Genomic DNA, 12,648 nt, shown 5'->3' with positions numbered 1-12,648 from the left:
ACCACGTGCAAAGGCAATCCACCCTCACGTTGACAATCAGAAAGCACCGAAATTAAAACCCATAATTCCTCGGAGTAACGCCACAATAATGGCACGCCAAACAGAACACGACTCCCAAACCCTAGCTCGAAGGAGTAGGGACTTATTAAACCTAAACTAACCAAACCAAAAACCCTAAATAAAACCAAACAAAAAACCTTAATTAGACCCAAATGACAACAAGGCCCAAAGACAGGGACTCGGCCCATACACCACTTCCCCCACCAGCAATCAAGCACTGCAGATACCCCTTCTCGCCGCCGGCAAACACCATCGTCATCCCCCCACTACCTCGCCGCTCCCTGACACCGCCGCACCACTGTGCCCAGTTGCAAACAGGATCTACATCCTGCTGACAACCACAACCAGATCCCAACGCACGACAGAAACAGATCCTTACAGGGATCCCCTCTGCCGCGATCTACCCACCTCCACCACAATCCATCCCGCATATTCGATGACGCCATGTCCCACCGCCGGAAAGAAACAAGCCACCGCAATACCTCAGCCGTGGTCGCCCCTAAACCCAGAAGGACAGATCGAGGACGATCTGCCCAACCCGATTTCAAGAACCCGCCCTCCTCCCCTGGACCGCATCTCTGCACTGAGGGCCTGCCACTAATCAGCAACGACATCCCCTCCCGGGTCGGAACGCGGCGGCAGAATCACCGGCAGCGTTCGACCGGGAGAGAACAAACCTCCGGGATTTTCCTTTTTCTCCGCGCGTGGGGCGCGTTCTCTCTAAAAGTAACTTGTGTTACATCTACTTCCAAACAAGCTTTTGAGTCATATTAAAACATAATTCTAAGAAACTACTCAATCAGATTACCGAGTAGTAATATTTGATCGTGAATAAAATCATAACATTCAACTCAAAACTAACTAAGAGGGGAAAAAGGCTAAAACATTGTTAAAATGTATGACCATAAATACATGACATGACATCTTAACGACTCCAACAAAACTTACCGCCCCATTAGGGTTTTGACCATTTGATCGATATATGTGTTCCTGCATGCTACTCAGTCTGTCTTTGGAAAAAACGTGCATCTAATCAATCAAATCGCTTGCCTTGGTTGACTGTTGCTATTGTTTTCCCTTTCTTGTTGGTATGTTTGGATAGAGAATGACTAGTACTACAAGATCGGCCAATTGGCCAAATAATTATAAACATGCATGAAACTAAAACATCGATCAATAAATTGAATTGAAATATTGATATTGACGATGGGGATGAGAGGTGACTACCTGAAACAAACAGTTTTAGGGTCGGAGAGATCCTCCCATCTTTCATTTTCACAAAGTACAAATCTAGGCGAGCTCTGAGAAGTTGAATTGATTGGAGATGTTAGGAGAGTGAGAGACAAATAAGATTTTCCCCAAGTAGCCCCAATTCTTTACTGTTTAACAGCACATGATTTTGTCTTTGGCTTTGCTCGACTTTGCTAAGCTCAATCAGTCGGTTAGTTTCACTAATTCATCTTTTACATTCCAATTCAAGTTTTTGTTTTTGAGAATGTGGATTAACCATGTTAAGGGCATCTCCAAAAAATTTCTTATGTCAAAATAATTTTAAAATTTAGTTAATTTTAGGATAATATTTCACTCCAACAGAATAACTAGACAAAAGTTAAATTTAACTTTTGCTAAATTCTCTAGCTATATTTAGTTAGAGACGAGAGAGAATTTAACAAGGGGAAATGATCATTTACCCAATTTCAGCTTAAAAATTGTCCACTTTCTCCACTAACAGTTTTTTAACCCAGTTTACCCAAAACACTCTAAGAGATTATTTCTCTAATACCCAATTAATTATTTTTTATTTATTTTTGGGACTTTTTTGCCCTCTCCTTCTTTCTCACTTAGAGAGAGAAGTCATCGGAGACCTTGCCGGACTCTGGTGACCAGTGGCTGGCCGCCGACTCCTGTGACGGACTCCGACTACCGTTCACCGGAATCCCGAATCCAACTACCGGATTCCGGCGTCAGATTTTATTACCCCCCAATAATACCCAGTAATCATATTATTGCCTCCCAATAATCGTATTATTGTCCCCCGATAAACATATTATTGCTCCCCAATAACAAGTTTATTGGGGATCAATAATTAGTGAAAATGAAGATGTTTTGAATTTTGAAAGCTTTCGGAGGTTTATCCAAATAAATAATCTTATTGTTGCCCCAATAAACATTTTATTGCCCTTCAGTAATCTTATTATTGCCTTCCAATAATCTTATTATTGCCAAGCAAATCATAATAAAAAAAGCAATCACTACTGGAAAAATTTCCTTCCATTCTCAGAGTTCACAGTTTACCACAAAATATAAAATTTGACCACCAAGAAATGTTGTGGGTAGCCAAAAAAAAAAACTAGAAATTGATTTGGGCACCCAATCACCATCTTCGGCGACACCAAAATCCAGACTCTGCTTCCCAATTAATCACTAACCGTGGCTTCGTCTCCGGCTTCCGAAGGTTACGTCGGTCGACGTTCGGGTCGACCCGAATTCGGGTCTGGACGACGAGTCGGTGATCATATAAGCCGTCGATCGGTTTGTTAACTTGACTTTCTTGGAGGTTGAAGAAGCTCCAGCGCCGGCTCCGATCGCTGCAATTTCGGGTCAGCCACATCGGGCGTTCGGGTCGGTTGCGGATCTGCTAAGGAACTGCAAAGCCTCCATGGATGGACTCCGTCGTCCAGTCCCCAAAGCCGTCCAATCCCCAAGGCCTAGCTCCTGACGAACCGCTGTCCAATCCTCGTCTGGCGAAGACTGCAGTGAACTGGGCGTCTTCGAGTCGACAGAGGTGGTGGTCACTTGCTCAGTTGACGTGACAGGGGGGAGAGAGAGAGAGAGATCCGGCGTAGACTGCAGTGAACTCGGCGTAGTTGACGTGACGGGGGGAGAGAGAGAGAGAGAGAGTCTGATAAGAGGTGACAGAGAGAAGTTTGTAATTTATTAATTAGACTGGGGGTAAAAATGTCACTTGCGTTTAAATTGGATAAATGGGAGTAAAAAACTCTTAGTAGAGTAAGTGGGCAATTTTTAGGCTAAAATTGGGTAAGTGGTCACGGCCCCTAAAAGTTATATTTTCCAACGTTCAATTTAATTTAGCTAAGGATTTAGCTTATCTTGCTTGAGTAGATTTCAAAAATTAAACTACTTATATATCTTTTGAGTTTTTCTATTAGAACCTCCAAATTTACTCACTTGACCTCCTATGCTTTTTACACCTCCTATCAAATTTTCTAATACTAAATTTACTCACTAAACCTCACTGAATTTCCTCAAATAACCTCACTCATATAATTTGCAAACAAACTATTATCTTTAAAATTAAAACTTAGTTAATTCAATGAATTAATTACTCTATAAATCTTAATTACATATCCATTCTTTAATCAGACAACATAAAAAAAATTAAACACAAGGTATTGAGTTTTAAAAATTAATTTTTAATCAACAAGAAAATAATATGAACAATTTTGGAGGTGGAATTAAACGATATAATTCACCACACCTTTTCTCTCAAAAACAAGAGCCGCAGTCGTCCGGCAAGATTGTATGCCCGGTCCGACGGCACGCCCTAGCGGCGACGTCGTCAGACGGGCTAGAATGGAACTTGTGTCCTATGTTCATAGGTCCCGTTGGGGTATTGGCTGCAGAATGATGGCTTTGCTGTTCGGGGCGATAAGCGGACTTGCCGGCGAAGGACAATGGCGGGCTGATGACTGGAAGGCGGTGTCGGCATCGTCTTGCCCTAGGGAGGAGCGCGAATGGATTGGTGGATGTTTCGAGGTGGTGTCACGTTTTCGGAGATCGCCTACCGGTGATGGCCGGACGTTGGGATCGTCGAGAACCATTGGGTTCAGATCGGATCTGTTAGACCCGATTTGGTTTGGGCTGTATGGCTCCGACCTGAGGGGCGGCGAGGCTAGATGGCTCGACGACAGTCGCGGTGGCTCTGCCACCGGTGGTGGGACGACATCGGAGGCGCCGTTGGGATGCAAGGTTTCTGATTTCTACACCTAATTGCTTCGACTTGGGCCTGTTGGAGGTTGGGTATGGGCTTTGTCCCTTGGCCCATTTATCTTTTCTGTTTTGTCTTATTTTTACTTATTTTTAGTTAAACGTGACTCTATGCCGGCAATAAGTCCCTACCACTTTTGGTTAGGGCGACGTGGGCTTTGTCCCGGTATGCACACTCAGTGTGCCTTGTCTGGCCTGGCGAGGCGGCGAGCTATTTGCTTGATCAAATGGGCGCAACCTCCTAGTGGCAGGATGAAATTGAGTGTCGCCGGATTTATTTCTGTGCGGCAACATAGTGGGAAAGCTGTGCTAAAGCAGGTAATTATGCTTCTTCGTAATAGAGTTCTCTTTCCGGTATGTCATCGCTATGTCAAAGCAAATAGAGTAGTCATTCGTGCACTCTTTGCTATTTGGTGCTTGTTAGAATACATAGATTTTGTGGAGAATCCGGGTTTTATTCTAGGATGTTCTCTCTATGCTTATTGTAATTTGGGGTTCAGGCTCTACGTCCCCCTCTTGTATTCTGCAATTTCATTAATCAAGGCTTGAGGGCAGCCGCACCAGGCCCACTTCAAAAAAAAAAAAAAAACTATTTTGTGGTTTTTTTTTTTTTTTTTTTTTTTTTTTTTTTTTTTCTGTTTTAGCTCTATAAAAAAATATGAAGATTAATCATTTTTTCTTAATGTTTATTTTATGTACCTCATGATTAATTATTTAAACATTTGATTTAAAAAAATTGCTAGCTCATTTTTTGTTTTTTTATTTTTTTTTGTTTATATAATGGATAGACTTAGATTTAGGTCATAATATGATTTGTTTTGTTTTGCCTCACCAATATGCGTTCAACATGTATATCATATATTTTTATGTCACATAATCATAGTTTTAATTCTTATTAAATATCCTTAAATATATATAGATGCTTTAATGAGTAAGTAGTGAAATTGAAAAATTAAAATAGATAAGGAAAATCAATGTAATATTTTTTTGGTATAATTATTGTCCTTAATAGTCATTTTATAGTAGGTTATATATGTCATTTAATAATTCATAATAGAGTGAGGTCAAGTGAGCAAATTTGGAGGTCCCAATAGCAACACTCATATCTTTTTTAGCCAAATATAGCTAACAAAATAACTTCATTGTTGAAGATGCTCTAACTTATACTAGTACAGCAGTACATTTGATCCTGAAACTCGAACATGAAATTCAGGAAGGAAAAGCGTATTGCTCTAAAAATTGTGCTGTTTGATTACAATTACGTGGATTATATATACAAATGGTCGTGATTGAAGTTGAAATTGGAATATCAATGTGGCTCCTGTTGCGTGAATCTACAAATTTTCTGTCTTGTCAGTTAGAGAATGGCTGAAATTAAAAGTTAATAGATCAATAAAACAGAGTGATTGATTATCAGAACATCAAGTGACAAGTATAATTGAAGAAAAAAAAAGGTCCACAGACAAGCATGCCATATTGCCATCAACCCTGTTTTCATGAGATTAATAGATAAGATAGGTAACGAAAATCAGCAAAAAATTTCCAAAATTGTTCAGTGCTTTATTTCCAACCTAACTAAAAGTAGCTAGGCAACTTTTGAGCATGATTGTCTATGCAAATGCTTGAGCTGCACAAGGCAACTTTTGAGCATCACAACCATTCACCAACACACACATTTTTTTATCTTACAACAAGTGACGTCTTCCTTAGACAACTCAGAACCTTTCATTTATGGAATTTTTTTTTTGGCAAAACCCCGACTTAAAGTGAGCGCGACCTGCCCTTCTTTCATTTATAAAGAACACAACTCAAAACCTCTCATTTATAAAGAAAAAAAAGTAAACGGTCATTAATTTTAACAAAATATGTGAGTCCAGTGCAAAGGCCCAAAAAATACAAAGCACAGGCCCAAAGAAATAAGAAAAGAAAAACTACTTTTGTTGCAAATTACGAAATGGTTGATGAACATGACTTATAAACCAAACAGGCAAACAAATGACACATTTTTTGGTAGAAGGCAGTGACAGTTTTTTCTTTTTTTTTGGTCGAGTAGCCAGTGATAGATTGAAGATAGTAAGAGCTTATTTCACAACAGTGTACAAAATTACAACTCTGAATGTAAATATACAACAAGGTAGCACCCTAATGATATGAATTTGTTTCGGGAACTCGATAAAATAGGAGGACGGGTCCCCAGCACATCTCAAGAATAATGACCATAACTCCTGCCGTTGCCTAAAAAAAACTGGCATGATTTGCTGAAAATGAAAGCATCATCTCTCTACCCTAACATACTGCAATTTGAGCTGCTAGTCCAATTGACATTACAAGTGGGACGAACCATTTATGCAGTGCCAACAACCCGGACATGATATGGAGGGCCACGACAGAAGATCGGCTCATCAGAGGATTTGGTTCTTGCACGAGCCCTGAGGATATCATTAGCATCTTCGATCATGGCAGCCGCTATTAGTGTGTACTCCCCGGGGACGAGAAAATACAAAGAGAAAGAATGGTTGATTTCTTCAAGCGGTGGAACCTCCATGGTTATCCCACCCAAAACACCTACACATAATATTAAACAAACCCCTTCAGTAATGAAAGAAAGAAATCCCTTTATAATAACAAACAGTAGAGGAATAACAAAACTAAGATGGTTGAATTAAGCAACATTACCAGAACATAAGACAGTTGCATTTGCACACTCTACACAATCCTCTCCCGCAACATCTCTGCACACAACGTTAAGACTCATCTTGATTAATTCCTTTGTGTTGTTACGAACCATAACTTCCATTGGAGTCATTTCATGCGCCATCACAGAACCTTTAGAAGCAGAAGAGTCAACTTGATCATTGGATTCTACATGGGAATCAATATTTTCAGGTCCAGGGCCATTTCTGGAAAGCCTGAAGCAAAATGTTAATGGGTCTGGCAGCAGTACATCCATAACAGATGTCTGAAGGGCAGCCTGTACAGCATCCTTGATATTTAATTCTCCAGTGCTGTTTCGCCCTGATTGCCACCTAACCTTTATTCTAGATATAAGGTTCTTGATAGAGGCATTAAGTTCAGCTTTCGTATTCCTTTCTGAAAAGCTATAACTTCTGCCACTCCCATCAGCTTGATTATCTTTTACAAAAAAAGAATCATCAAGAACAGGCAATTTAAAATGCTCCAGTGGTATCAGTACCCTCGCAGAACAATCTCGATCAATTCTTGTTTTAGGGTAACCATACTCAGTAGCATCTCGATCATCGGAGAGGCTATGCTCATGATCGGTGTTCTCCAGTTGGACTGAAACACTAATTTCAAAGACAACATCAGTTGGATTAGACAACTCAAGTTCAAGGAAGCGTAGTCCCCAGCTTCCTCTAAAAGGATCAATTTTCACCAATCTGTCCATCTTATTTGGAGTGCCCACAGCTCCTTCAGTAAGACTATTGTCAATATGAACTGGCTTCGGAAGGTTTTCACCTACTTGTGCAGGAATCTCCATCGAGAGCAGACGAGCCTTTACAAAAGACAAACCTTGCAAAACACAAATCTGCAAAGGAACAACCAGGCGTCTGCCAGGTGGGACAACAGACTTTTCTGTTGAAGGATCTCCAGTATTTGGCAGAGTCCCTGAGAAGCAAAACAAAACAGCATTATTATCAGAGAGAAAACGAGTATCACAAGGTAAACAAGAATTACTCTTGGAAAGGAAACAAGTAGCACTACTAAATGGCACATGCCCTGAATCATTTCATGCGCCTGGCGCCACTGCTAGTCTTGCAAACAATACATAGCATTGAATATAGAGAGAGCATATTATATACTTGAAAGCAAATTAAACAATGCTTATTAGACAGTAATATTACACTCGTCATTTCTTTTAGTTCCGGACTCTGGGTTGACAGTGAACAAATTTTTAAACTAATAAAGCCAAACTGTAATCTGTGCTTGTGATAGAGAAAGACCAATCATTATATATTAATGGGGGCCAATCTAATATGTACATTGCAGTAAGGACTTAAGGCCTGTCAAATCAACAGTTGGAAGGCTTGTATGAAGAAGATTCCAAAATCTCAACTAAAATTTAAAACACTCATTCAACCGTTGATTTGAAAGTCTTTATGGAGTCCTTATTATAAGGTTCCATGAGAGAGGCTCCCTGCATATCAAATACAAAATTTACCTGCATAATGGATCAATAATGTGGGGCTATTTCCATCCTTAGAGTGCTTAGAGGCACTCCTGCCAGCAGCAGTATCTGCATCCGCTAAGACAATTCGCCAAGCTTTTAAAGTCACAGGAATTGTCACTTCTGCTCCAGGCCTCAAGGGAAGGGCAGATTTTAAGGTTTCAGATGCAATAAAGAGAACAGAATCTTGGTGTTTTCCAGATAGCGATACATGGACTTGCTCAACTGGAACTGTACCAGCATTAGCCAGACTTATCCATATATCACGAATTTCACCTTCGTGTAGAATGATTGCACCATCACCACCAACAACACGTGAAACCAGTAATGGCAGTGGCGGTACTACAGAAATACTTGGAACAGATATATTTTTCAACCTTGCAGACCCACAGCATCTGAAAGGGTCAGAAAGAACAAGTCCTTGTGTAGCTCCAAGGAGTAGATTGTCAACATCCTTAAACAGGTGTTCAGTAATAACACCAAAGCAGTGGACGGTGCACCCAGGAATTGTCACTGGCCCTACTGAAGTTGGGATCCCTGATAAAGTGACCACCTTTGATGAATTGGGTGGAAGATTTACAGTGACTGGAAAAGCATCAAAATTTCCTGAAGGCACAGAGAGATATATACTATCGACCCTCAAATCAAAGCCGCATGGGTTTGCCAGTTCCACCAAAATCTGAACTGGTTCTCCAACAATCCAAATCAGCTCCTGTTTGCTGTTATTGCTTGGCTCTCCCTTGCTGAATGGTGTATAAATAAAAGGCCCAGTATTAGCAGCTCCAGCCCACCAGTCTTCTCTAGCAGGATTGCGCTTTACAATGTCCATTTGTGAGGGATGGAGAGGAAAAGAATACAACCTAGAAGCATATTACATGACTGAATTAGGATATCACACAAAAATTAAATGAACTCTAATGAGAATTTACATTATACTTGACAATGTAAATAAACTCTAGATTAGGATAGCACAGATTATAATATTATTGTTATTAGGCGCATAGGATATAAAATGTTCATTTACTAACAGGAAAATGCTTAGGTACTGGTGAAGACCTAATGAAAGGTAAGGCAGGGTCAGCACAGCGAGTTCCTGAGGGCAACCGATCCGCTGAATTGGAAAGTGCACTAGCAAGGCCATTTTGCCCAGCAGGTGTAATTAAAGGATAATATGATCTTAGTAGTCTTGCAGCTGCACCCCACGCAGCAAGAGGATCTCCTGCTCGGACAGCAGATAGCAGGATTTCCCTTAGTACAACCATCTGTAATGTGCTCCACTGAGACTCAAATAGAGAGACTACCGACTGATGGAGCATTTTCCCACCCTCAGCAACACTTGATCCAGTTTCCTTCTGTCAGGAAATAAAAGAAAAATTAGTGAATTATTTCCTAAGAATATACGCACAATCTAAGCTGCGAAGTAAACAAGACTTATTAAAGAGAAATTACACAATAATGTTTCTGGGAGAATAAGCCTCTCAACCTAATTCTTCATTTCCACTACAAGAGTTCCATTCTGAATTACAATAGAGAATGGACTAAAATATGCCATTGATGGTCAGCATACCCCAACCTCAGATGCATATACTAAACCAGCAATTGGTCTGAAAACACAATACATGCATGTGCAGAAGCCTGCAGACAAACAGAAATGCAAAATATCCAGGAATTCTTTTTACTCACTTTGGGAACAGAATCTTCCAAGGTTGAAGCTTTACTCTGAACACGATATGCTTTTGTGGTCATTGCAAGAACTTGCATTGCACTAATGGCAGCCAGTCTATTATCTTGTTGCAAATATAACTGAGCTACCTGCCTTGAGAAAAAGGCAGCTTTTCGCTGATAACCGAGAGTTCCATATAAACGAGCTATTTCAACATAAAGCACAAGTCTATCACTGGCATCAATCAGAGATTTCGCACCATCTGCTGCATTTGTTAGTAGCTCCACTACCTCCCTAGCCAGCTCACGTCTGCCAAAACAAAACAAAATAAAATTAAGTTCATAAGATGAAACAGTGCAAGTATAACTTATGTTTGATATGATCTTGGTCATCCCATGTATATTCTCATATAACGGGAGTGTTTATGAAGCACCTGGTTCATAGGATTGTAGTCAGAGCGCAAGGGTTAAAATCAATACTAATGCACCAGAAAAAGAAAAGAAAAGTAAAGGCCCACAAATAGATAAATAAAAGAATAATTTCCAGCCAGGACAATATCCAGCTAGAATGAGAGATACATGTAATGCACATCTCTTTTGTTTTAATATAAACATGTGGATACTTGTCATTTCATTTAACAGTAATCACAAAAAAGAAGTTTATCAGGTCACTATCATAAGAAAGTTTTACCTGCAAAGAAACCTTGCCAATTTCAGAGTAGCCTCAAGTTCAAATGTTAAGGGTGAAACTCTGCACAGAAATGAATAATAAAGTACTGTTAAGTATTCCAGGATTCATAAGTATCAACTACATAATGCACTAAAAAGTTGCAACTACCTAGAGAAGAATTTCATGAATTACCTCTGAGCATTCTCTTGTATGAACGACTTCCTGTAGTGCAAAATGACACTACTATACCGATATCTAACTTCTTCTTCCACGGCTGTATCCTTTTGGCCCATTCGATCAATCTGATAACATGTATATATTAAACAATCAACAGACAGTTCCAAATGGATAGAATTCGCAAGCGAGCATCAAGGACCAATTAGTCAATAGGAAATCTAAACAATAGTCAAACAGCAAGCCATGAAAGTTTGGGGGAATCATTACCAGTAATGCACAAACGCTTCCCTCCAATGCACCAGCATACCAAAAAAAATCTCCGGTCAACCTAGCAAGTTCCAGTGCAGTAGAGTAATGAAGATTGGCATCAACCGGTGATCCTGCCAACAAGCAATAATCACCCATAGTCTTCTGTGCACGCCCAAGCCTCCGTTTCTTCGCCTTTATAACCTGCATTTTTTATTTTTTTTTGAGGCATTAATAATTTTAGAGCCGAACACAAAGAATTGCACATACAAACACCCCACATATACCCATAAAACTACAAACACACAAAAACAGCTTAAAATTCTATAAGACACCTAGATATAAACCTCCTCTGAGTTGAGAGTAGCTTGAGAATCCAAAGGCGTCTTGACAATAGTCCCCGCAGGCTCAGCCTTAAGCACCCATTTCTCAAACTCCATTAGCAATGAGGCCGCTATGTCTTGCATCATCGTTTGCAAGTGAAACTCCTGTGTGGCCCGATCCGCGGGTGGGAACAGCATCAGGTTCCACCCTTTCTTACTCCCATCCTCCAACTGCAAAACAATCAATTTAAAATCAGATAAGGAGCCAGATTCCTAAGCGCTGTAAGGTGCAGCTAGCTAGCTAGCAAAAATTCAATTAATCCTGCACATAAATCCCTTCTAGTTGATAAATTTACTCCTTTAGAACTTTTAAGTTTTGAAGTTGATATCTTAGGAATTCAATAAAATCAAAATCGAAATCGAAAGCAGAACCTAACAGTTGATTCGAAATTGAGCTTACATACCTGAGAATCGGCGGGGCAGAAGGCAAAGCAGCGTTCGACGAGTGCGGCAGGGTAGGCTCTACAGACGGAATCGAATTGATCCATGACGGAGCCGAGATCCGGGGAGGAAGGACAGTGGCAGATTCCGATGACGGCAAGGGTTTTGCGGTTGGACTGGAAGTCCTCCCAGGGGCTGGGAGGGGCGCCGCCGAGGACGAACTTGAAGCGGAGGCTGCCGGAGTCCCAGGGCTGGTGAGCGAAGGGCGACTTCTGGTGCTCGGTGTAGAAGGAGCTGACGGCGGAGAGAGGGATCGACTGGTGGCGGAGCAGCATGGAGTGGTAGTCGCGCAGGAGGACCGGGGGCACGTGGCCAATGGGGAGGACCGCCACGCGGATCATGGAGCTGGTTTCGATGCTCACGTCCGGCTCCATTTCGGATCGGAGTTTAGGTTGAGTGGGACGGAGTCAAGCGTAGTGGATTGGGAGCATGAGAGTGAGAAATGGAGGTCAGATCGGTGATCCGAGTGAGGGGAGTGTCAGCTTTGGTGTTGGTTATGATTCTTAGGTTGGTCCTCGGATAAGTAAAGTTTATTTACATTGGGGGAAAAATTTGGTCAGTTTACTTCATTGATATTTGAACAATACACTATACCAAAAATAACTCTTTGTTTAACTTGAGAAATTATGTTAGAATTGGATTAATTAATACTGATAAAGGAATAATGAATGGAAAATAAGAAAAATAAAAATATTTGTTTAATTTTAAATTTTATATCGATACATAAGTCACTGTTTCAACTAGTATGAAACTCATATCTAAAAAGACTTTTTTTATTTTTTGATCAAGTATCTAAAAAGACTTGTAATTTCATT

At 40.5% G+C, this 12,648-nt stretch overlaps 1 protein-coding gene across 3 annotated transcripts; it reads right to left on the bottom strand.

Moving 5' to 3' along the window:
- Positions 1-6,125: 6,125 nt before the first annotated feature.
- LOC133736542 (trafficking protein particle complex II-specific subunit 120 homolog) lies at positions 6,126-12,350 on the bottom strand. 3 transcript variants are annotated; one of them, XM_062164084.1, is made up of 10 exons: positions 11,797-12,350; positions 11,357-11,563; positions 11,031-11,213; positions 10,779-10,888; positions 10,608-10,667; positions 9,938-10,226; positions 9,311-9,606; positions 8,249-9,114; positions 6,745-7,695; positions 6,126-6,633 (listed from the first exon to the last, which is right to left on the bottom strand). In XM_062164084.1, exons 1-10 carry the CDS (start codon positions 12,205-12,207, stop codon positions 6,413-6,415), a joined length of 3,594 nt encoding a protein of 1,197 aa, XP_062020068.1. In that variant the 5' UTR covers positions 12,208-12,350; the 3' UTR covers positions 6,126-6,412. The 3 variants fall into 3 exon arrangements, with proteins under 3 accessions (XP_062020068.1, XP_062020069.1, XP_062020070.1); XM_062164085.1 differs by having other exon boundaries at positions 9,311-9,603; XM_062164086.1 differs by lacking the exon at positions 11,797-12,350 and having other exon boundaries at positions 11,345-11,483.
- Positions 12,351-12,648: the final 298 nt, after the last annotated feature.

This window comes from Rosa rugosa, chromosome 3 (genome assembly GCF_958449725.1).
Source record: "Rosa rugosa chromosome 3, drRosRugo1.1, whole genome shotgun sequence".
Lineage (NCBI taxonomy): Eukaryota > Viridiplantae > Streptophyta > Magnoliopsida > Rosales > Rosaceae > Rosa > Rosa rugosa.
The sequence above is the reverse complement of the archived record's forward strand: the minus strand, read 5'-3'. Positions and strand labels throughout refer to the sequence as shown.